The sequence below is a fragment of the Hoplias malabaricus genome, chromosome 14 (assembly GCF_029633855.1).
Source record: "Hoplias malabaricus isolate fHopMal1 chromosome 14, fHopMal1.hap1, whole genome shotgun sequence".
In the NCBI taxonomy this organism is placed as follows: Eukaryota; Metazoa; Chordata; class Actinopteri; order Characiformes; family Erythrinidae; genus Hoplias; species Hoplias malabaricus.
This window is the reverse complement of record NC_089813.1, coordinates 26,925,716-26,948,921: the sequence shown is the minus strand read 5'-3', so window position 1 is coordinate 26,948,921 and position 23,206 is coordinate 26,925,716. Positions and strand designations below refer to the sequence as shown.

General features: G+C 37.3%; 1 protein-coding gene across 3 annotated transcripts; it reads right to left on the bottom strand.

Moving 5' to 3' along the window:
• Positions 1 to 6,633: 6,633 nt before the first annotated feature.
• Positions 6,634 to 21,652, bottom strand: hsd17b3 (hydroxysteroid (17-beta) dehydrogenase 3). 3 transcript variants are annotated; one of them, XR_010795335.1, is made up of 12 exons: positions 21,481 to 21,652; positions 19,219 to 19,265; positions 18,049 to 18,124; positions 17,221 to 17,328; positions 16,891 to 16,958; positions 14,500 to 14,544; positions 14,251 to 14,285; positions 14,076 to 14,157; positions 13,198 to 13,263; positions 12,939 to 13,088; positions 8,448 to 9,107; positions 6,634 to 8,249 (listed from the first exon to the last, which is right to left on the bottom strand). XR_010795335.1 is itself a non-coding variant. In XM_066644083.1 (11 exons), the coding sequence occupies exons 1-11, from the start codon at positions 21,629 to 21,631 to the stop codon at positions 9,012 to 9,014; spliced, it is 924 nt and encodes a 307-aa protein (XP_066500180.1). In that variant the 5' UTR covers positions 21,632 to 21,652; the 3' UTR covers positions 6,634 to 9,011. The 3 variants fall into 3 exon arrangements, 1 of the variants encoding a protein (XP_066500180.1); XR_010795336.1 differs by lacking the exon at positions 21,481 to 21,652 and having other exon boundaries at positions 18,049 to 18,158; positions 19,219 to 19,264; XM_066644083.1 differs by having other exon boundaries at positions 6,634 to 9,107.
• Between the last annotated feature and the right edge of the window lie 1,554 nt (positions 21,653 to 23,206).

The window sequence follows — 23,206 nt, the reverse complement described above, 5'->3', positions numbered from 1 at the left end:
GCACCTTTGTAAAACTAATTTTTATAAAGATCAAATCGTTCATATTTTGACATGACAAACCTTTTACATTTCTACTTTTTAGACTTTTTTTTTTAACCCAATTTTTAGTCATTATAGATTGTACTCAGTAGCTGCTTCTTACAACTCTTTTTCAAAATATTGATATAGTGATATTAACACAAATATATTGGACAGATGAACACACTGTGAGGAGAAGTCTTGGAGAGAGGGCTGTTCTACGCACAACGAGAGTGGGAACAAACTTGGTATTTACCCATGATGACAACAATTCTTGTGACAGTTTTGTCAGTCAACAATCCCTTATCATTTGTATTCGTTGATTTCCATGATCATTGGTTTATCTCCAGGTCCAATTCCTGCAACTTTTAATGAAAAGTGTATAGAATAATAGAATATAGTCAATATACCCAAAACCTACTACTGCTTTTTGTTAGCATTATTTGATATTTTAGTAAAACCTGTCAATTTATAATTTCCGTGCAGTCATAACATTTTGCATGACTCCTCTTGAACTGAAATAACTATATTCCTGCAAACATTAATCTTGATGCTATCAGCCCTATTACCAACCTATAGGTAACTGATTTTTAAATAGATAATAACAGAGTGCTCTTACAGCAAAATGGGCCAAAGACGACATAAATCACACCACAAATATTAATTAAACAGTAACATAAATATCCCTTTTTGCTTTGTATATTTGCCTGTGCCATGTGAATGTTACTGACATGCAGCTGCGTTTGACATGGTTTAGCTGTTTCGCTGATCTAAGCGAATAGCCTGATGAATAGTAGGAGACGGGTTACAGAATGAGTTCCACGTTTATCTTCCCAAGGCAAAATGAAAAAGTGCTGATGGGTATCAATAAACAAAGAGAAATGTGCAAGTTATGACGAGAATCCAGAGTGCTGGGTGGTTTCTCACTGAAGCTTGTAGGGAAGGAACAGTCAGGGTCTCCTTTCTTCAGCTACCTGTAGAGCTGGTAGATGGCAAACACTGAACAACCAAGGCCCTTTTGTTTGTTGCTGTTCAGCTGTTACAAATGATAGACTGCTAAATCCATCTCAGAGACATGTACCTCTGACAAATGCCCCGAAGTGTCAGTTTCCCAACTCTTAAAAAAGTTTTAAGATCCCCTCCAGTAAAATTTAGATTATTACCTTGTTAAAATATCAATGTGGTGTTTTTTAGTTTACTGTAGCGCAGCATTTAGGGTTTGAAACTGCAGCCTACCAAATAATTAATACCAAAGGGCATATTCAAACGGTTTTGTTACATCATAAACCTAAGAAACAATTCCTGTAAATTTGCGAGGAGAAGTAGCATCTATAACTTTTAAAAGACTCTGTTAATGTTTAATTTCCCATTGTTGTACATAAAAGTATGACACTATGTTTTTACGACTAATTACTACATCCTTCTGGTATAACTGGAAACTTAAGTAGATATACAGAATGTACTGCAAAATACTAGCAATATTTAACAATAGTTGTGTTCTAGTGGTTTTTCCTAGGTTTTTTTTTTAAACCTATATTACATTTGTAGCTCCATTGAAAAGCTGTAGCACTAAACCTCAAATGTCCAACACACTTTTTTTTTTACTTCTTCCCTGAAAGAACCTTATAAATGTTGCTTGCATTCTTGGATTTTCTTTTCAGGGAAGGATTTTCTGAGAAATCTGTCAAAATTTATTTTAAGAACCAAGCCTTAAAAATATCGGAAGATGCATGTCCTTCTTGGCTCTCCATTTGGCAGCCTATGCCCTATTTTACCAAAGTGTACTCAACCATGAGATTTGCTTTTGTAACTTTCCCAATAGTGAATTTGCACTGTTTTTCTGGGGAAGGTAGAGCAGATCTGTTTGGTTTTCTTCATCCACAACAGACATGTCAGTTACACCCAAAGAGAGGGCTGCTGACTCTCTGTTTATTTACAGATGTCACCCATTCATTTCTTGGATTTCTGCAGACTTTGTTTGGTTTTTGGTGTCATGGATTGTTGAGCACACCCAGAAGAATGGATAGTCTTTGTTTTTATATATTAAAATATATTTTTGTCCTTGAGGCAGAATTAGTCTTGGCTGGTTAAGGCTAGCTCTGTATTCTGGGTGTACAGTCTACAATATGTGGGGGACTGCTAGTAAACCTCTTGAGTCATCTTCTCCAACCCCTGGAAATTAAACTTGTTAGCTTGTTATGCAAATGTACTCCCACTGTTTGGAAAAACAGAAAAGGGCTGTTTTAAAGGAAACAAAGATGACTAATCTTGTCTGGGTGTTCAATGTTAGTGTGTGTGTGTGTGTGAGGTGGGAAAGGGAATTGCTGATTGCAGGTTCCAATATCACACATTCAAATAGGCTGGAAAAATCCCCCCCTTTATTTCACTGGGAAATTGCAACCATAGTTCTTGAGAAAACTGGTCCACCGTCATTAAGAAGGGCCCCCAGGCCCCAGACATGGTGATTTTGTTCCCCTTGTGTAACTTCCCCATTTAGCATTGCACCTCACAAAACCATTAGAAACATGGCATCACGTTTATTTCATCCCTTCTCCTGCCAACAAAAGTGGCCTCCAGGCTGAGCTCATTGGTGCAACTGCTCATTTGAGTCTTAAATGATTACCACGAGCCCAATAATAAACCTTCTCCCCCTGAGCGGACACTTAATTTTTAACTGGAAGGTTACAATTACTAAACGAAGGCAAGTCCCAGGTTTAGGATAAATTCTGTGTTTATTTTTGAAGGTTCTCGTTCTGTGGCAGCTTGTTTACTCTCCACTAGGTCCAGGCTCTATTTATACTTCTCCCTTTTAGCATCGGTCAGTGTGATGGTGGGCCTGCAAACATTCTCAAAAACCAAACAAGCAAAATGAAAACAAAAACAAATTCATGGCAAAGGACGCCCCTTTGACTGTGCATATGACATCTTTGTCCAGTGAAAAAACTGGGCACTTTTTTATTAGGATAAATATTTACCAATGACAGATCAGCACAGGCTCTCTGTTAGGTTGCCAGAGTTCAGTGTCATTTGAGCCATTGTTTAGAGAATCTGAGGCTCAGTAAACAATCATTCACTCTCCATCTGCCTGCTGTTTATGTGTGCAAGGACTTGAACTCCTTGAAGTTGGGCCACACAAGCAAAGCTTATTGAGATTGTAAGCATCTCTGTTGCAAGATGATGACAAGGCACTTCTTACCACCATTGTCGTTTTCCTACCATAAATAGGAACCTAAAGTCTATACACATTTAGATATAAAGGGAGAAATCCATTTTCGCAATAGTGTTTTTGGGGCAGATTCAAACCTAAAGCTGTTCATATTAGTGGGACATAAACAGGACATCCACTGGCAAAATATCCTTAAGCTCTTTTTCATTTAAAATAAACTTACGAATGTTGTTGCTTGATGAGATAAGAGACTGTTCTAAGTTCATTTACAAAAAAATAAATTGCAATAACTGTAATTAATCATTTCATTTCTGCAATTTTCCTGTAATTATCATATATATCTGTTTCTCACACAGATGCTTCTGAACAGATTAAAGTGATGATTATTGAGTTTGAAAATAACTACAAACTGGTCAGTGTAAGGGTAAAGGTCATACACAATTTGCTTCAAAATGATTGAATTGTTTCTATTGTTAAATGGCACACCGAAAAATTGTAACACACGTTTCCTTCAGTGTTCGTCTAAACCATCTCTCGCTTTCAAAATGAGGACCCAAAATGAATTGGTTATGAATATGAAAAGGGTGTGGCTTATTTATGTTTAGCATTAGCTAGATGCTAACTTGAAGCTAGGTGCTAACTTGAAGACTGCCAGTCCTTCAATGGGCGACACACACTCACACATATGAACACTTTTGAGTCGCCATTCCACCTACCAACATGTGTTTTTGGACCGTGGGAGGAAGCCCACGTGGACACACCAAGCTCCTCACAGTCAACCGGAGCAAAACCTGAATCCACAACCTCAGGCTCCTGGAGCTGTTTGACTGCGACACTACCTGCTGCACCACCATGCCGCCCAGCTTTGAAACACCATAAATGAAACTAGCTTGTAGTGCGAGACAGTTTGAATGTCCTCAAAGTAAATCAAGCCTAGTCATAAAATACAGTTTACAATATTGGCACCTGATAAAAAGTAACCTGATACTAATGAAACCTGATTAAAGCTAATGACAAGTGCTAATTTGGTAGTAAACAAATACAAATAATTTATTTTGTGTAGTCAGGCACTGTGCAATACTTATTAACCAGCTTAAGCATTGAGACCCCTGCAAAAATAGCCACTGAATGGAACCTACACAACTCAACTTGACTCAGCTCTTTTGCTTTTCCACTGGCCAAATCTGGTGTCTGTCAATCACCACGAAATGCAGAGCTCCATCACAAACTCACCGCTTGTAACATCTCTAAAGGTACAGCATCTTTCACATATATATTTTTTTCCGACTCACAATGGCAGCTCATAACAATACATCAATTTTGTTTCTGGTCTAATCAATTGGACTGGAATCATGTGGTTGATGGCTTCATATGTCTTTGTTTATTCAAAGAAAAATAAAAACATTTTTGGCATTTTAGCTTTAGCAATATACTAACTTCATCATAGAACAAAATTTGTTGCAATATTTTTTTCAAATAATTCACTAAAATGCGGAATATGGAAAACACACTAAACACACTGTGTGCTTAAGCATGTGCTGAAATAGTCTGTATGATAAAACTCTTCAGAGATAAATTAGAAAAACCTAGAGAAAATGGTTGGATCATTCCAAATCATTGGTGGATTGTAGGTGCGCTCAGACTGTGGCGTTTTCAGACACTGGTTAAACAATACTGCAGACTGTCTTTGGTTGCAGAGACACCAAATCCAGTTACATGATAGAAGACCAGGGATGTTTTTACCACACACTCAAAGAATATGTTTACGATTTCCACAGTTGCATTATCATGATGATCTTCACAGTTTCATACCTTTAGTCAGCCCCTGAAATAAAATGCATTTTGTCTAATGGCCAGACAGGCTCATAACATTGGGTCTTTATAGTCATTAATTCTGAAGTGTTTAACAGCCTGCACCTGAGAATAATCTCCTTAATACGAGGTAGGTACAGACTGATACAGACCCTTAAACACGAACACTGTATCGAGTTGCATCTTTGCTGCTACAACATGTTTGCACATTTCTTATACTTGTTTCATGTGCAAACACCTAGAAATGGTGTTGCATTTGATAAACTCTGGAAATTCCCTGTAGTAAAACCAGAACACATTGATATATCAGCTGAAAGTAATAGTTATCCTGTCAAATAAATGTACATTATGAATTAGACTACTCAGTGATTAATAGCTTTATTTGGGAGAAATGTCACCTTTGGAAATCCCCCTTATCTCTCTCATTTGTTTATGCCCTGCATCTTTCTTCTGATTTTATGAAGTATGTCTTCCACACTTCAGAGAGATTCAGGCCAGCTGTTGTATCTTGAACAAAGCTGCTTCTTTAGAAACTGGCAAACAATGCCCTCTACTGGCCAGAAATAACAAGTAGTGAAAATGTGGATCTCTTGAGTCCTGAGGTAAAGTTTAGTATTCTTTGGACTCAAACACGTCTCTTGATTTTACACGTAAATCAGCGTACATAACTTTGCTTGTTAGTCACTCAGTTATTTATACATACTCCTTGAAGCGAAAGCTCTACATTGTGTCATTGTTTTTAGATAAACAGAATTTCTCCTTTCACCACCCCTCTCCTATAATATTTCGTTTTCAGGTACAATTGTATTCATTCATTCATTATCTGTAACTGCTTATCCAGTTCAGGGTCGCGGTGGGTCCAGGGCCTACCTGGAATCATTGGGCGCAAGGCGGGAATACACCCTGGAGGGGACACCAGTCCTTCACAGGGCAACACAGACACACACACATTCACTCACACACTCACACTCACCCACAACCTCCAGGTCCAACACTCCTGGAGCTGTGTAACTGCGCCACTACCTGCTGCACCACCGTGCCTCCCCAATTGTATTCTATATATGCATTTTGGTACCATTTGTATTTTTGAGTGTGTGTTTTAAAATGAGAATATTATTTGGTTATAACTGAATATTTCTAAATGTTATCTTTAATGTTACATAACGGACCGTATCCCAGTCTTGCCATATGTCCAAAGGCCCTTTTTAAAGTGCATACTTAGTGATGTCAGAGTCTAAGGACAGTTGTGTAAGCCTTCAAGGCCTCATGGAAAACATTTGAAAACTAGGTACACACTGCTCATGCCATCTACCACTGTAAAGAATAAGATCATTAGGGCAAGCTGAACAGCTCTTCCAGGGGGCACACCTGTTAAATATAAAAGGACACTATACACAACAACAAACCTAAGCAGGCACCTAAATAAATGTGTCCAAATGAAAATACAGGGATACATTCTACATTTCTTTGCTTAAAAAACTACTTGTTTTTAATGTCATACATTTAAAGCAATGTTTGTGCAAACATAAACTACATGCATGTATATTTACACTGAGGGAAAAACATTTTAAATCGTACTTTTGCCCGTTGTAATTAAAAATGACTTCTTTCAGACAGTATTTAGTTCTACTGTAATTTAACAGTCTGTAATCTCACAGAATATCTGTTTGATAGCAAAAGGAATTTGTATTATAAACGTCTTCTTGTGCTTGTTAATTAGGGATGTCTTCTGGATATCCAAAGTGTATATTTACTACAGTTCCACAAGACTTCAAAAATTGGTATTTTTAGTAATGATAATATTAACCTCCTGAAAGTTATATTTTTAATGTGGTGATTATATCTCAAACTGTAAAAGATGTTTGCACAAAGACAATTACAGCATCACTTAGTAACTTCTTTTTGTTCCTAAACAACTGGAAGTACATTTTGTACCAAAGAACCATTTAGAATCCATATATTTATGTAAGGATCCACCCAGTATTAGACTGATGATCAGTGTCGCAGGTTTATTTTAGTCATTTCAGTACGTATTAGGATTAGTTTGTGACATTGCTTTGGAAATAATTAGATGAAAATTATTCATCTCCCAGAAACACGTTGAGAAAAGGTACAAAATTAGAAGTAAAAAAAAATATTTATTATTAAGTAACGTATAGAAATACAGTGGAACGTCTTCTTAATATGCCATGCACCTATCAACTGGAATGTTCTGTTTTTGGATAGTTTTGGTCTAAAACGCTAAAGCTGAAATGTCATCGGTGTAATGTCATGGGTGTCATCACTAACAAAAAACAAATTATTTGCATAAAATATAGCAAAATATAGCTTTCCTAAATATTATGTTTCTATACTCCTGAATATAATATATAAGCAGAGATAAAAGTATTCTAATTAGTACTGTACTTAGTTGCATGCCTCCACTGATGTCAAATTAATCTTATAATGCCCTAGCATTTAACATTCAGAGTGATACTAAAAGTAGAATTGACTTCACCAAAATCAACTAGGAACTTTATTTGTTTCCACTAGGTGGAGCCATGTATCTTTCTTATTCAGTCCCACTGTCATTTATCATACTATTCAAGAGTTTGGAATTATTGCGTTTCAATGACAGTTGAGGCCAAAATGTTATGTACCCCCAGGCTTAAGATTCCACAAATTTTATGTCACCATTATATTTCATGTGTTAAATTGCTCATGAGGAACCAGACTTATGGAGTTTCTCACTGAGGTCCTGGCTGAGTTTCTTGGATTTTCCTACTGTAGGGAATCAAGATAGAAATCGGCATTAGCTGTAAAATCACAGTCAAAACTGCAATTATGGACTCCTCATCATGCAGTTGGTCAATCAATGATACGAATGTGCTAGAACTGATCAAATTTTCATGTGTTCTTCACAATGAAGAAGACTACCTAAGTAATCTGAATCAGTGAAATAAAACTTTCACTGGATATTTTTGGTAATGTATTCAATGCCAAACTATATGGTGAAATGGTTAATTGCATAAGTTTCCATTTAGATGTAGCAAAGCAAGCAATTTATATCAAAACATATTGATTGGTGTCCAAATTCTTTCTGTAGTTAAGTACTGGGACTAAAAAATAGACAGAAATAGGAATCAGAATCCTTCCTCTGTAAAAGCATCCCCAAAAGTTCAGCCTCTTCCACCTGTTGATGTGACCATATGATCCAGAAATGGAGTTATAATTCCGAGAATTCAGAAGGTGGAGACTGATTAAGACACTTATCCTAAGTGCTAGCCACCACCAAACCTTTCCAACAATGGGCCTGCAATCAACTGAGCGTTGGAACCTGAACTTTGTTGGAATTTAATCAATGGCAACTGGTCCAATGAGACCTGTTTTCTCTTGCCTCAAGTGGAGAGACATTATCTATAGGATGCACTGTGGGAAGAAAACCTTGGAGGGAGATTCTCTGCTGGGAAACCCTCGGTTTAGATATTTGATATGGGGTTCAGTTTGATGTCACCTATTTAAACAGCACTTTAGGCAGGAAGCCTTAATATTTTGGTTCATCTGTCTATATAGTAAATGGAGTTGGCACGATGGAAACTGACTGTAAATAAAGGTCAATATATTGGTCAGTGAGTGGATTTATTGTCATGGCAAATGATTCCAAACCTTTGAATGGTAGAATAATTGTTGAATTGTGGATTACATTTTCCATGGTTGCAGTGCAGTGAAAGTCTTTTTCATCTTGGGACCAATTACAAAACAGGGCTGTCTCTGACAAGTCACACAGCCCTGCCCATTTGAGCTTCCTCTGGGAGGTGCAAAGATACTGAGTTAAATCCATTGATGAAAAGAATCCATTTTAGTATCTGAAGGGGCAGACTGACGTGCAGGGCTGGGTAAATGCTATATTAATCTGACCTTTGGATTCCTCAGCAGAGTGTTCCTGTCAGCAATGCCATCTTGTGCAAGCAATAGTCACTAGTGCAAAGAATATTATAAGGTGCTCTATAGAAGTATGGAAATACAAACTGAACACTCAGGTCCCCATTCTCTTCTTCACATACTCCTGGAAACTGTGGTGGAACGCATCTCTCCTCAGAATCCAGGTGGGAATGGCTTGGACAACCCAGCCCTGCAAGAAAATGTAATCAGCTCAGAGGTGCAATGTCAATTTCTCTGATGTTATAGAACCATTATGCTTAAAATAGCAATAAAACCACAGCAGCAGAATCCAGCATTTGATGAGAGTAAACATTGAAATGATTGTGAGATGATGGTAATAAACTTTGAAGTGGTGGTGAGCTGAGGGGAGTAAACTCTGAGGTAATTAAACTAAGGTAAACGAACGGTGAGGTGACTGAGAGCTGATGGGTGTAAACACTAAGATGATAATGAGCTCAAGGCAATAAACTTTGGGGTGATTGTTTACTGATAGACACTGAGATGTGTGAGAGAGGTGAGTAAACACTGAGGTGATTGTGAGAGCTGAGGCAAGTAAACACCAGTTACGTGAAGTGGTGGCATAGATGTTTAATGCTGTATTCCATTTGAATTCTGTTGTTGAAATTTCAAATTTCATCTCGAACATCCCCACAAATCAGATTTCCTTTGTGAAAAAAGATAAATAGTGCTTTTATCTATTTATGTCTCATTAAATCAATTGTACTACTGTCCAACTGCTATATGTGGCATGTGTATTTCCATGGTGTTTGGATGTACAAAATTTTGCACATTTATCACTTTGGTATCACTAATAGTGCTAACTGCAAACAAGGCTTGGTTTAGACATCATTAAAAGCTACGACACACAACATATGAGGTAAATGGAATACAGCATTTCTCAATCACCTGTTTTGAAGCTTTTTGCCAGTTGGCATCCTGACAACTCAGGCTAGTACCATTTCTTATTGTTAACCCTACATCTTATTTTGTGTGTCACCTTGCCCCTTGAAAATTACAATTTGTAGCGGTTAAAATCTCCATCCATTATCTGTAAGCGCTTATCCAGTTCAGGGTCACGGTGTGTCCAGGGCCTACCTGGAATCACTGGGCACAAGGCGGGAATACACCCTGGAGGGGGCACCAGTCCTTCACAGGGCAACACACACACACACACACACACACATATTCATTCACACACCTACGGACACTTTTGAGTCACCAATCCACCAACAAACGTGTGTTTTTGGACTGTGGGAGGAAACCGGAGCACCCGGAGGAAACCCACGCGGACACGGGAAGAACACACCAAACTCCTCACAGACAGTCACCCGGAGTGGGAATCGCAGTTAAAATCTTCCCCTCTGAAATAGAACAGCTGTTCCAGAGCCTCATACATCATCAGAACATAAAAAGAACAGTGCTTCATTACCAAAATACTAGCAGAATCCCATAGGCAGCTCTGCCAGTCTGCAATAATACAGATGTGCGCTGCTGGTTTAGAGTTAAATTTAGGGCATCATATGCCTTCAGAAGTGTTCAACAAGCGTATATTATCACCCAGTCCTAAATCTTGTGTGATATGAAGCAGAATCAAGCTTCCTTAATTTGAACCTTCCAGTTCTACCTTAAATGCTTCAGTAGCCTCTGGAACTAGAATGTAATTGCATTACCACTTAAAGGCAAAGTTCAAGATAGTAATCAAAAAACACTTTTTATAAAATTCAGATTATGTGTTCTCACCATTTGCTAGCTCTCCAGTGTGTTTTTGTGCTTGAAACCTGTCTAATGTGTTTACGAAGCCGCAGTGTCTGTAAATGAGTAAAAAAAAAAAAAAACTGTCTCGATCCTGTATGTTAGGCTCCCTTTCTCTTTCTCATAGCAGAGGTATCTGGAGTTTTTTAGACAAAATAGAAAACTCCAAACGTTGAAAAGCAGAAATGAGGGTTGTTCCATTCCTGCTCAAAAGATTGGTAATTATTTTTGCTGCTTTAGATCACTTCATGTGGAAAAGTCTATACATTTAGGAGACGGCTAACTGCGTTACTGAAAGTGCTATAAAACTAAACAACTCGTGTTACAAATGAGTTACTGTGGTAATTCAAACAGTGAATATGAACTTACAGACAAGTTAACGTCAGCCATGTACAAACAACAGTTGTTTTTTCCCCTCAAATACATTGTTCCACTAAGAACTGCGTTTACCCACAATGGAAGAGGTTTCCTTTAAGTTTAACTAGTTTAACTACACAGACATCTGCTTGTCAAGCATCTGCATATGCTTGTCATGAAGTAAAATGTCATAATACATTGAAAATATTTTGAAATAAGATAATGAAACCTTCATCATAGTTTCTAAAGAAGAATATATTTATACCTGTGGGTTTGTTTGATTACATCCTGCCAGTGATTCGCAAAGAATTCATAACACTCCGTTGAAGTGCATCTCTGAATAATTTCCATTATACGTACTTGTCACGCCCTCGTCATGTCTGTTTTCCCGGCCATGTGCTCGTTCTCAGCACATGGCTCTGTTTTGTTGTTTCCCTAGTCCCGCCTTTGTTCCGCCTTCTTGTTTGTCTCATTTGTTACACTGCCCCCTCGTTATCTGTCTCAGGTGCGTCTCGTCTGTGTTTTGTATTAAAGTCCCCTTCCTTCACTTCCTTTTGTCGGTCATTTGTTATCGTACTCGTTCTCTTGCTCGTTCCCTTCCCCAAGTCAAGTCGTGTTGTTGTGTGTGTTTCCCTGTCTAAGTCTGCCTGTCTTTGTTTTGTTATCTTTTGTGTAAATAAAGTAATAGGTGTTTTAGCAAGTGCGTCCGCCTCAGTCAGTCTGCCCCGCGATCCCTGACAGTACTATTTACCCCTAACATTATGCCATACCCCTCTATCCTGACACGAACTTAGACACCCTACCCTTAGGCAAAACTGAGGGGTAAGGCTAAGAGGTAAGACAGGCAGAGACAAATAAGGCCCTTATTAGTAGTAGACCCCTCTTCTAAAGAGTGATTCCTGGCAATATAAGGTAGATCCTTAACTGACAGAGGTGTTCAACAATGTCCACAATAATGTTCTAATGTCTAATGTTACCATGCACCATAATGGTTATAAAGTTCCACCCAGCATGTTCCATAGCTCCGTTGTTTTCAGATTTTCTACTAAGGACAATGTGACTTAAAAAGATGAAAATATTACATGCCCATGGACAAAACTTTGAACTGGCTTTAGAATTAATTAATTTCCCCTTCATGGTGGGCTGAAGAATGGTTTGATGGATGGTTTACAATGTGGCACAGTGATGGCTCCCACAGAATCAAAATCAAAATAGGACGGTACACAGAGAGTACATATTTGTTCTGATTTGATACAACACTGGCTGTATATCATAATATGTTGCACTGTCCTTCCAAGGAGTCATTCATCTGTATGATTTCCATTTGAATTTTTAAATCAGCCAGAGGGACGATCTGTAATGATGATTTCTGGTTTCTGTCTGTGCCTCCTAATCTTGTCATCCATAAACTCAAACTCGCCACATACAAGACCCCAATATAGCAGACTAGTAACAGTCATCAATGCTTACACTTGAACAAATATAATGCATGTCACTTACTTATTCCACCAACATGTTGCATATTTCATGGACCTGTTTGGGGTATACAACTTCATTGCTCATAAAATGAGGAGACTCAACAGTACAGCTATCTCTACAGAATTCCACTGATAGGTGATGTACGTATTAAAATACACATATTTTAAATGTTATTGTAAGGTTAAAAATATTTTAATTGCCATGAAATTCATCTGTAATGATCATTTGTTTTTAAACACTTTTTCATGTAGCTCCAGAAAAAAAGAGTGGAAACAGTGCCACAAGTGGGAATGGAGAGTATGTGTATAAGGGGTGAATAAGAAGTGAATGTACAGTGTACATGGAGATGATAGGATGTTCAACAATAAGTACTATATTACTAATATTATACTATATGTATAATATTATAGTCATTAGAATTTTTTATCATTACCAGAATTGTATGGCTGATGCTGCCATATGTTTGTTCTCCAGCTTTCAAGTGCATCAGTGAGTTCCTCACAAACCCTTCAGCTGAGAGCGTAATCAAGTTTGTTTTCAGGTGTCCTGACATTTGTGTGGAAACTGCAAAAGGGGACACCACCTGGGGAGAGTAAGGCTCTTGATGACGTTCTGTACTATACATATAAGAACTTTGTCTGTGAATAATAATAGGTGAATGCAGAGTTATATTAAAGAATGATTAAATATACTTGAATAAGAATTCCACTGGACTTATATTCAGCTTGGAGACCCCGTGAGAATCTTTCAACAAAAACCTAAGAAAGATGATATCATAAGTCAGGGTCAGGTACTTCAGGAGACTCCAAAAACATTCTAGAAATATTGATAATCAACTTCACAGCTTTTCAGCCTCGATTTTAAAGTAGAATTTACCTTAACTTTATTGTAATTGTAAAATAATGCAGTAGCTTTTAAATTATTAAATTATTAATGTGATATTTTGAAAAATGCGTGTCACAGACCAGGGAACTGTATTAACTTATGTCCCCTTAAATTCAATGCCAATTCTGGGCCAAATATTTAAGTCTAATATAAAAACAGTATCATTAAATAGGAAATTTATTTGGAGACCTACCTTTTAAATAAATACTAGCACATGATATTTTGTTACAAATACCAGCATAATTCAGTGATTAAGATGTAACCAGAGTCGTTCATTGATGTGAACTGGTCAGCTCTAGAGGCACATACAGAGGTGGAATTGTTTACATTGGCAATGATAGAAAGCAGATGCCTGAAAATGAAATACCTTTATAAGCTGTATAATGGATATCAAGAAATTGCTACAAATGCATTCTCTGATGGTTTAAAGAATGTTCATGTTGTATATTGGTCATTTTGATTAATAAACAGAATGGCAGTGCAATTCCTAAAGGAATTGTATAGGAATTTCTAGCAAAAAAACAAAACAAAACATGTTTAATGACTTAGTTTACATCATGACCACTGAATTATGCAAAATTATGAAACAAATAATGTGAATCAGCCCACGTGAAAATTATTAATAATTGGTTAACATAGTTGATTACTTGGAAGATTCCTTGAGAATTGATCATTTATACACCACCTTTGTTGCTGTGTATAACGTGTAAATGGGGCAAGGGATTTTTGCCATTCCAGAAGACACATTCAGAATGATGCCCCGTCCCCTGTGGAAACATAGATGTAATGAAGTTGTCATTTCTGGAGTACAAGCAGATATTAAGAAATGGAGAACTGGTTACTGTTTCGAGTTCTTTAACCTTTTCACCATTCCAGGGAGGATGATCTGACACATCTGCATTAAAAAAAAAACAAAAAAAATGCAAGCTTGTCATGTGTACAGTAGCTAACACATATATAAACATCCTTACACTAAATGTGTAGTACAAAAGTAGCAGCTTGAATATCCAGATCATTAAGGCATTTGTTAGTACAAGTTTATAGTTCTGGAGGAACTGACTTCATGCAAAAGTCACTGGGAACCTTTTTGTGTAAATGTGTGTACTGACCTTGACCATTGTTTTGACGTTGCAGTTGATCACTCCATTAATATTCTATGAGAAAATAAAAGAGGTATTCTAGACATGCCCATGCTTTTCTAAATATGACTATAATTATTGTAGTATTACATTAATTATATACCACCTCTGCACTTAAAGATTTTAGTACATAAAACAAACATTTAAATGTAAGATTTACAGTGTTAAAGCTTAGTTACAAAGCTACAACACTAGGCACAACTCACAGGGTGTTGTTTAATTAATATTTAATTTCCAGTCATTAAATTGAGTAGATGTGATGATTTTGGTGGTCTAAAAGGTCTTGTACTGTTGTTGTGAGCATAAAGTGTGTCTGGGTAGTTTGTTTGTGTTTGTGTGAAACATGATGTCATTGACAGCTTTGAGGTCAGCTTTTGCTGGAGCAGTGGAGTATCCGCCCCTTCCTCTGGTTGAGGGAGAGCAGCGTGTCTCAAACCAATCATGGTCTTAAGTCTCGCCTCCAAAATGTGGGATAAAATGTGTCCCGTATGGGTCCAAAACACAACACGGCATTTAGTGTCCAAATACAAGACGGTTGGCGACTCTAATCACGTTCTCTCACACTCCAGCTGTGAATATGACTCGTGGGAATTGTGTGTTTGTGTGGAACAGTCAGAAAGAAGTGTGTCTCGCTACGGTGGCCAGATCACTGCAAGGTTTACAAAGTATGCTACGGGAGGAGAAGGGCTGAGGTGGAAAGAGTACTAAAATATTCTACTTATGTATAAGTAATGTTACTTTAATGAAATTGTACTCAAGTACATGTAAAATTACTGGGGGTAGGGGGGGTTCTCTCCTGTGTAGTGACAAAAAGGACAAGGGGATATATTTCAAACCAATTGGCTTTAAATAATGGAATTTAACAAATGAAACAAACTAGTCACGGAGATGCCTGAAGATATGAACATGACTATTAAAATAGTTGAAGTTATATCTACTAAACATCATATTCCCATTAAAGGGATATTTCTGTTGTTTTGAAGTGGGTATTTATGAAGTACTTATGCCTAGTCAGTGTATTACACATAGTAGACAGCTTCAGCTTCAGCTTTCTTCCAGCTCACAGTCTTCTTTCAGTCTGCTCCTAGGAACTGGAAGACTGTTGAGCGTTGTCTGCTATGGGTAATACATCTACTTATGCTATGTACTTCAAACATAGTTTAATAACACGTTGCCAGCAGGTTGTAAGCTAGATTTGATTGAATTTTATGAGTCCCTTGACGGAATTGAAATTGTCACAGCAGCCAGGTGCTTTTAAATACAGAGCTGTAATAGCTCAAATAGAAAAAAGTGTAAAAAAGTTCAGTGAAGTATGTTAACACACACATAGAGTATGTGAGATAGATCAAATTAATTTGTACAGGTTGAGTTGTAACACAAAGGCCAATAGAAGTAACAGTGCAGTAATACTAACCAACACACACTCTTTTGAGCCTCTCACTAAAATAGGAAAATTTATATTTACCAGTGCAATGGTACAACTATTATTTAACCTACCAGTACATGTCCTACATGCACAGGTTTTATATTGGGCTTTTATAAGCCACTAATTCTCTCTTGGCAAACACAGCTTACACTGCATTATGTCGCCTTTCTTGCACTTGAAACCGAAGTGGTCCCTTAAACATGGGGTTCATTTCTTTCCAGAGCAACTCAGAATTTGATGGGGTGTCGCACTCAGCTGGGTCGGCACTTAGTAACGGATTTGTTCGTCTCCATATTTCTTGTGATTTTAGCAGTAGATTGTTCTCCAGCCCATCATTCACTCAGGTAGTTTTCTTGCTTATTTATTTACATTTTTACTATATAACGGATGTGATTTAAAATGTAGTGAAGTACAATACATCAAGACAAATGTACTTAAGTAAAAGTAAAGTTACAGGTTTTAAAACTACTTAAAGTACAAGTACACAAAAGACTATTCTACTATGTATTTTCCACATCTGAAGGAGGGAGTGTGAGCTTGCCACCTACAGGAAACAAGATCGGACTCAAGATTGAGCCTAATAAAGCAGATACAGATCAGTAAAACAATGCTGATCGGCCCCGATACTGATGTTTGAGATCGGATCGGGACATCCCTACTGAATACTGTTGACTCTTTGATCATTTTGTCTTTGATAATTTTGACTGTTGATAATTTTCTGTCACATACAATTAAATAACTGGAAGTAAATTACTGTTTTGACTAAGAATGGCAAAAATAATAATAATAATAATAATAATAATGCACAACTCTCATCCTAGAGAGCTAGTGTCCAGCACACTTTGCTGACTTTTCTGCTCATACGTCTTAAGAAATGAATAATGAGTAACTAATATGCAAAGTAATTTCTTTATTCATACAAACTTTGATCTCACCTGCTCGAGTTGCTTTGTTTCAAGTAGCTTGCAGGGGATCTGGGTTGGTAGAATGCCCACGTTATTAACTATAAGGTAAGGAAAGATTAAAAATTAGACCAGTGTTCCTCAAACTGATTAATCTATTCAGACATTTGGCTTTGGCCCAGCACATCTGTAACAAATATTCTGCAGTAATTACATTTCCTTGATTGCCAGCTGGGACAGAACTAAAATTTAATTTCTGGAAATCCCCAAAAAGTAAAATGAAAAATATAAGATTAATAACGAAAGATCAAACGTGAAACTATTATTTAGTATTTCATAAATACACATGTTGAGCTAACAAACCTAAAATGGCAACTTCCAAATCCTCAATTTTCTCTGCAATGCCTCTGTAAATATTTCCTTTGGTGAAGTCTGCAGCTATCGCTATGACCTTTGCCCCTGTGCTAATCTCTGTTGGGAAAAAGGGAGAAATTAGTTTAAGTCAAAAATAAATAAAAACATAAAAACATATATATATATATTTATTTATATACACACGGGGTTGGACAATGAAACTGAAACACCTGGTTTTAGACCACAATAATTTATTAGTATGGTGTAGGGCCTCCTTTTGCGGCCAATACAGCGTCAATTCATCTTGGGAATGACATATACAAGTCCTGCACAGTGGTCAGAGGGATTTAAAGCCATTCTTCTTGCAGGATAGTGGCCAGGTCACTACGTGATGCTGGTGGAGGAAAACGTTTCCTGATTCGCTCCTCCAAAACACCCCAAAGTGGCTCAATAATATTTAGATCTGGTGACTGTGCAGGCCATGGGAGATGTTCAACTTCACTTTCATGTTCATCAAACCAATCTTTCACCAGTCTTGCTGTGTGTATTGGTGCATTGTCATCCTGATACACAGCACCACATTCAGGATACAATGTCTGAACCACTGGATGCACATGGTCTTACTGGTGCAATGTGCAATTAATGAAGATTGGCCACCAGGCTGCTCCAATTTAGCCATGAAACCTCCCACACTAAAATGACAGTTTCATTGTCTAACCCCTGTATATATATATATATATATATATATATATATAAATTACAGCAACAGAGACTTTTCCTTCTCAACCTGAGGTTTCCCTTATGAAAATTGATGATATAGAGGATAAAAGATTCCACCTATGTCCCTCTTCGCTCTATCCAGTTTCTCTTTACTCCTACTGATGATCACCACGTCCAGTCCACGCCTTGCAAACTGTAAAGACCAGTTGAGACTATTAAAATTCTCTCTGGAAGAAATATATTAGAAAAGGGAATTGTAATGCATTTAAACTGCACACCTGTTATTAAATTATTAATGTTAAGATAACATAAAATTGACTGAAATTGTGAAAATTTCTGTTTTGCAATTCACCAATATTATCTGTGACAAGGAGTCTTAATAAACAACAAAAGAGCACATGGACAATTATTGAGTTTTATTTTGAATTTGTTTCAAATACAAAAATTGAACAGAAATTATTTGTAATATCCAGATATGTTGATGAGGTTGGAAAAATATTCTTACCATTTTATATGCTGTATTTCAATTGCTTTGTATTGTATATATTCCAATAATCTATTATGTTAAAATAGTGATGAAATTACCCAAAAGACCATTTCAAGATATTAATTATAGCCTTAAGTTATTTAAAGTGCAAAGACTTTCAAATACAGTACTGTGCAAAAGATTTAGGCACCAGAGATTATGAGATTTAAATAGCAATTTATCTGAGCAGCCTCCTCCAGGGTGTATTCTCGCCTTGCGCCCAATGATTCCAGGTAGGCTCTGGACCCACTGCGACCCTGAACTGGATAAGCGCTTACAGATAATGAATAAGTGAATGAATGAATGAATGAATTTATCTGAGCAGTGTTTATTTGCTTAAAAACAAACAACAAATAACGCCCAACATTAGAATAAAACCAAATAACATTATTCCAGTGTGATATTCTGTTTGTGAATTTGTTGGTTTAACTTTTTACCTAGTTTTAGCGGTTAATAAATAATGATTTTAACTAATGTGTGCAACTGATTTAACAAATTCATGCAATCAAAGAGAATCTGAACAAAACATTGTTCTTCAAACTTACTCTCACCTACTACTTTATAGGGGAAAACATCTTATATTTCTTATGTGTTTTATATTAAATATATATTTTTGTATTTACTGTGATTATATATAAAACTCTATACAAGTGCACGGCAGGATTTTGTATTGGTTCTGCTCTTGATATTGGGTTAGATTATGAAAAGTTATTAGCCTCGATCATACATGCTGTACTGCCAAGTCCTCAGTGCTATCTTACCTCTTGTGCATAAGCCTTTCCTATTCCGTCTGACCCCCCAGTGATCACTGTAATGTGAAAATACATCAGATTAGATGCTGGCACAAAATCGGTCAGTATTTAAATGTGTTCCAGGTCTATAACCTGTTCCACCAATCCTGTACTCTGTGATTTTAACCTATTTATAAGGGTAGATTTACAAGTTTATAAGAGCTGTCTCAAGGGTTGCAATTGGCATTTTGTGAGAGCATATAAATCACAGGCTTTGGCTGAACACAAGGCACAATTTAAATGTGCCATTTGAGGCATCGCCAAAGAACAAGATTTACAAATTCTCACAGATATGCCTGACTTTAATTATATACACACAATGCTGATAGTGTTTGCAGCTGTAAAACTGGTCAAAAGGGTAACCCTAGCCACGAAGACCTTTTAAAAATTTGGATGTATCATAGTGTTATGAATTTTTGCCATCATTTCAAACCCAATCTTAATTAGGTTTAGAGGATTCAAAATAAAGAATATTTTTTCCCACCATTCTTGCTGACTCAAACACATGCTGAGCAAAATATAGGCTCCTTGCATGTGTGACATTTGTTTTAACAGTGTGTACTTGTAGGGACACAATGTGCCTAGATGATAAAGGATCAGGGCACATGAAATACTGCCTTCCCACAAAATATCTCCCATCTCCTCCTGATGAAAATTCTCTGAGAATGTTAGAAAGACACTTTATGATGATCTGTTGATAATCTGATGCCAAATTTAGGCAAGATTCCTGCATTGGAAATTATTTGACTGCAAATGTGGAAAATATTCACACAGTTGAATTTGAGTGAGTGTGTGAAGGCGTTACAAGCTAGTTCTGTATGGTGCATTGTGTCTAAAAATGAACAACTTAAAAAGTGAAAAAGATTACGGCAATGAGTCGAAAAAGTATGATTGAACTACCCTATGACTCTCAGTATGTTTGGAAATTAGAAATTACTAAAACATTTAGTCATAAATACCCAGTTTTTTTTTTGTCATTCTTTGTTGTGAAATGTTTTGTCAAGCTTTAAGCTCTCAGGGGAATAACTCATGAATATTATGAGGGAATAAAAACATTTGAATAGACATTAAAACACATACACACACACACACACACACACACACACACACACACACACACACACGCGCGCGCACACACAATAACAGTACACCCAGACTTGTACGTGAATAGCCATTCACACATGCCAAGTAAGTGAAAGAACAAGCTATTTGCAGAATGAGACAAGTCTATGTTAATTTTTGTCAAATAAGCTTAAGCAAAGAAAAAAAAACCTTTTTCAAACTGAAGGGGAAGGAAATCACTAATAATAAACCCTGGAACATAGCGTTCTAATGGCCTTTTTTTCTCTGCCTCTCGTAATTCTGGAATGGAGTGGATGCAAACCTTGGGAACGAGGAGACCAGCTAATCCTGGTTCAGGATTCCAGAAATCCTTCCAGGTTTCCGATACTGGAACCCAACATCCCACTCGGGGCAGTAAACATGGAGCAGTATGCCAAAGGGGGTTTTGAAAATAATGCGAAATTTGGGAAAGATTAATTTTACTCTGTGTAAGTCACAGTTCGTAAGAAATGACCAAAGCTGGTGGGAGAAGTTTCAAGTAAGGGCAGAAGACACTGAGTCATGGGTCATGCGAGGTCAGGCCTCTCTTTGGTTTTTAGAGTTAAATATTGAGTCATTTAGTTGAATTATTATTTTAAATATCAGTCTAAAATATATACTGCCAAGAACAAGTCTTAAATTGTTCCTCTTGGTAATACATTCCTGCTTTTCATTCTGTGAATTTATTTATTAATTTATTGTTTATGATTTATTCATTTAAGTTCTTTGTTGGAGTTTAACAAATGAGGTTTTACTTTTCAAAAGCAATTAAGATTCTTCAGTAAGTTCAGGAGCAGACTAACACCTATGTGTGAAAACATGGTACAAGAATTAGACTTAGTAAAACAGATAAGCAAAATATAAAGTCAAGAGAGCAAAATCTTTATTGTTGTATTAACACAGACAGTGAGGAATTAACAGCTGCATGAGTTATTTCAACACTGTGGGTGTTAATTCAACACTGAAAGAACTGTGGGTGTTAATTCAACATTTAAAACCCACAGTGATGAATGAATACCTGCTGTGTTGATAGAGATCTAATCATAAACCCAGAGGGTTTTGCTGTGCAGAGCCCCAAATGATTTTTGAGTGTTTATTTAATGAAGAAAATGAAAAGCATCTTTCTCTCACCTGCCCATTTTCCCATTGAGGTAAAAAAGTTCTCAGGAAGGGGGTAAAAGACACTTGGAAAAAATATCATCGGCCAGTGTGCCAGCCACACAGCACAGCGCAGGATGACACAAGCCCCCACCAGGGCAAAGAAGACCTCTATCAGAGCCATGCCAGAGCTCAGATTCTTGTACAGGACTGGAGCAGAGTGTGTCCTCCTGACAGTAAGCCTGGTCCCTCTCTAACTGTTCCTTGTCCCTCATTGGGCTCTGGTTACAAAGCCTCCACTGCACACACTCCCACTGACTGACAGCACACTCAGCCAATAAAGCCATGCCCTGGCCGGCAAGTTCCACATTCCGAATTGCCCCGAGTTGTGGGAATAAGCAGCTAAGCTGGCTTTTTTCCTACACTCATGTTCAGACTAGACTCTGGATGAAAAGGGTGAAGCTTGTGGAAGTTGGATCATTTGTCAAGGACATGAAATTAAATATGTTCACAGCCATCTTGTGTGGTTTATCCTCAGTACAGTAGTGATATGTGTGGAGGGGCTAAAGTGTAAATGAGCCTAGTTCATAGCATGTGATATTTCAATAGCAAGGGTACATTGAGCCTGTCGACTGTTGTAAGCACTGTGTCAACAGTATTATTTATTTTATTTGTGCGTGCGTCCTTGTCTTTCCGTCCTTGCGGGGATGCAATGTCCCTACATAACACATGGATAGGCATCCCAAAACACAGATCCCATGACCTCGTGGGGACGGTTTGCTGTTACTGGAAAGCAACAGCTTTCCTTCAAATGTATTCTGTTTAAATGTTTCAATTTTAAAACGTAACGCAAATCAATATTTCAAAGTCGGGACACTGAGATTAGACTGTGTGACAAGTCTATGCTGTGTGACAGGTCTAGTTTTAGGCTTAAATCCTTTTTCTAGAATCTGGAAACAAATCCAGAGGTCAATTTCTCACACTCATACCTACACTTGTAATATCATAACTACCAGTTACTGAAGATATTTTTGACTGGATAAAAAGCCTAGAGCCTAAAGGTTTTGGTTTCATTGTAGTCTTAGGGCTGATATAGTAAAATGGGGAATCTCTAGTTCCACAAAGCAAGTATGTGTGTGTGTGCGCATAGTTTGGAATGAAAATACTTGGAAACCTTTACCTTGGTAGCTTGGAAATATCTCAGAGTGAAGGTCTATCTATTATTTAATAATTTTATCATTTTTCTGATGGAGCCTCTAATTCTTGTTTATGTCCTCTCAGTCTCTCCTTTGGGTGGAGTATTTAAGATAACTATAATCACTTCACATTTAAATGTTGACAGTCAAGGCCCTTTATCCAAGACTCATAATGTATCTAGGTTTATGGAGTCATGTGACTATCAAGGCTCCAGATATCACAGTAAGTATATGAAATGTAGAACTCAAAGCTGTTCAAGTCAAAACCCTCTTTTTTTATTATTAATTTACTGTCTGTAACCACTTATCCAGTTAAGGGTCCTGGTGCATCTGAAGCCTACCAGGAGTCACTGGACACTGGAGGGGGCGCTAGTCCTTCTGAAGGTAACACACACTCACATTCACACCTATGTCTTTGGACCTTTAAAAAAAATTGGAGCACGCAGAGGAAATCCAAGTGGACATGTGAATAACACTCCTCACAGACAGTCACCAGGAGTGGGATTCAAACCCACAACCCCAGGACTCTGGAGCTGTGTGAAAGCCACTGTGCCTTATAACCC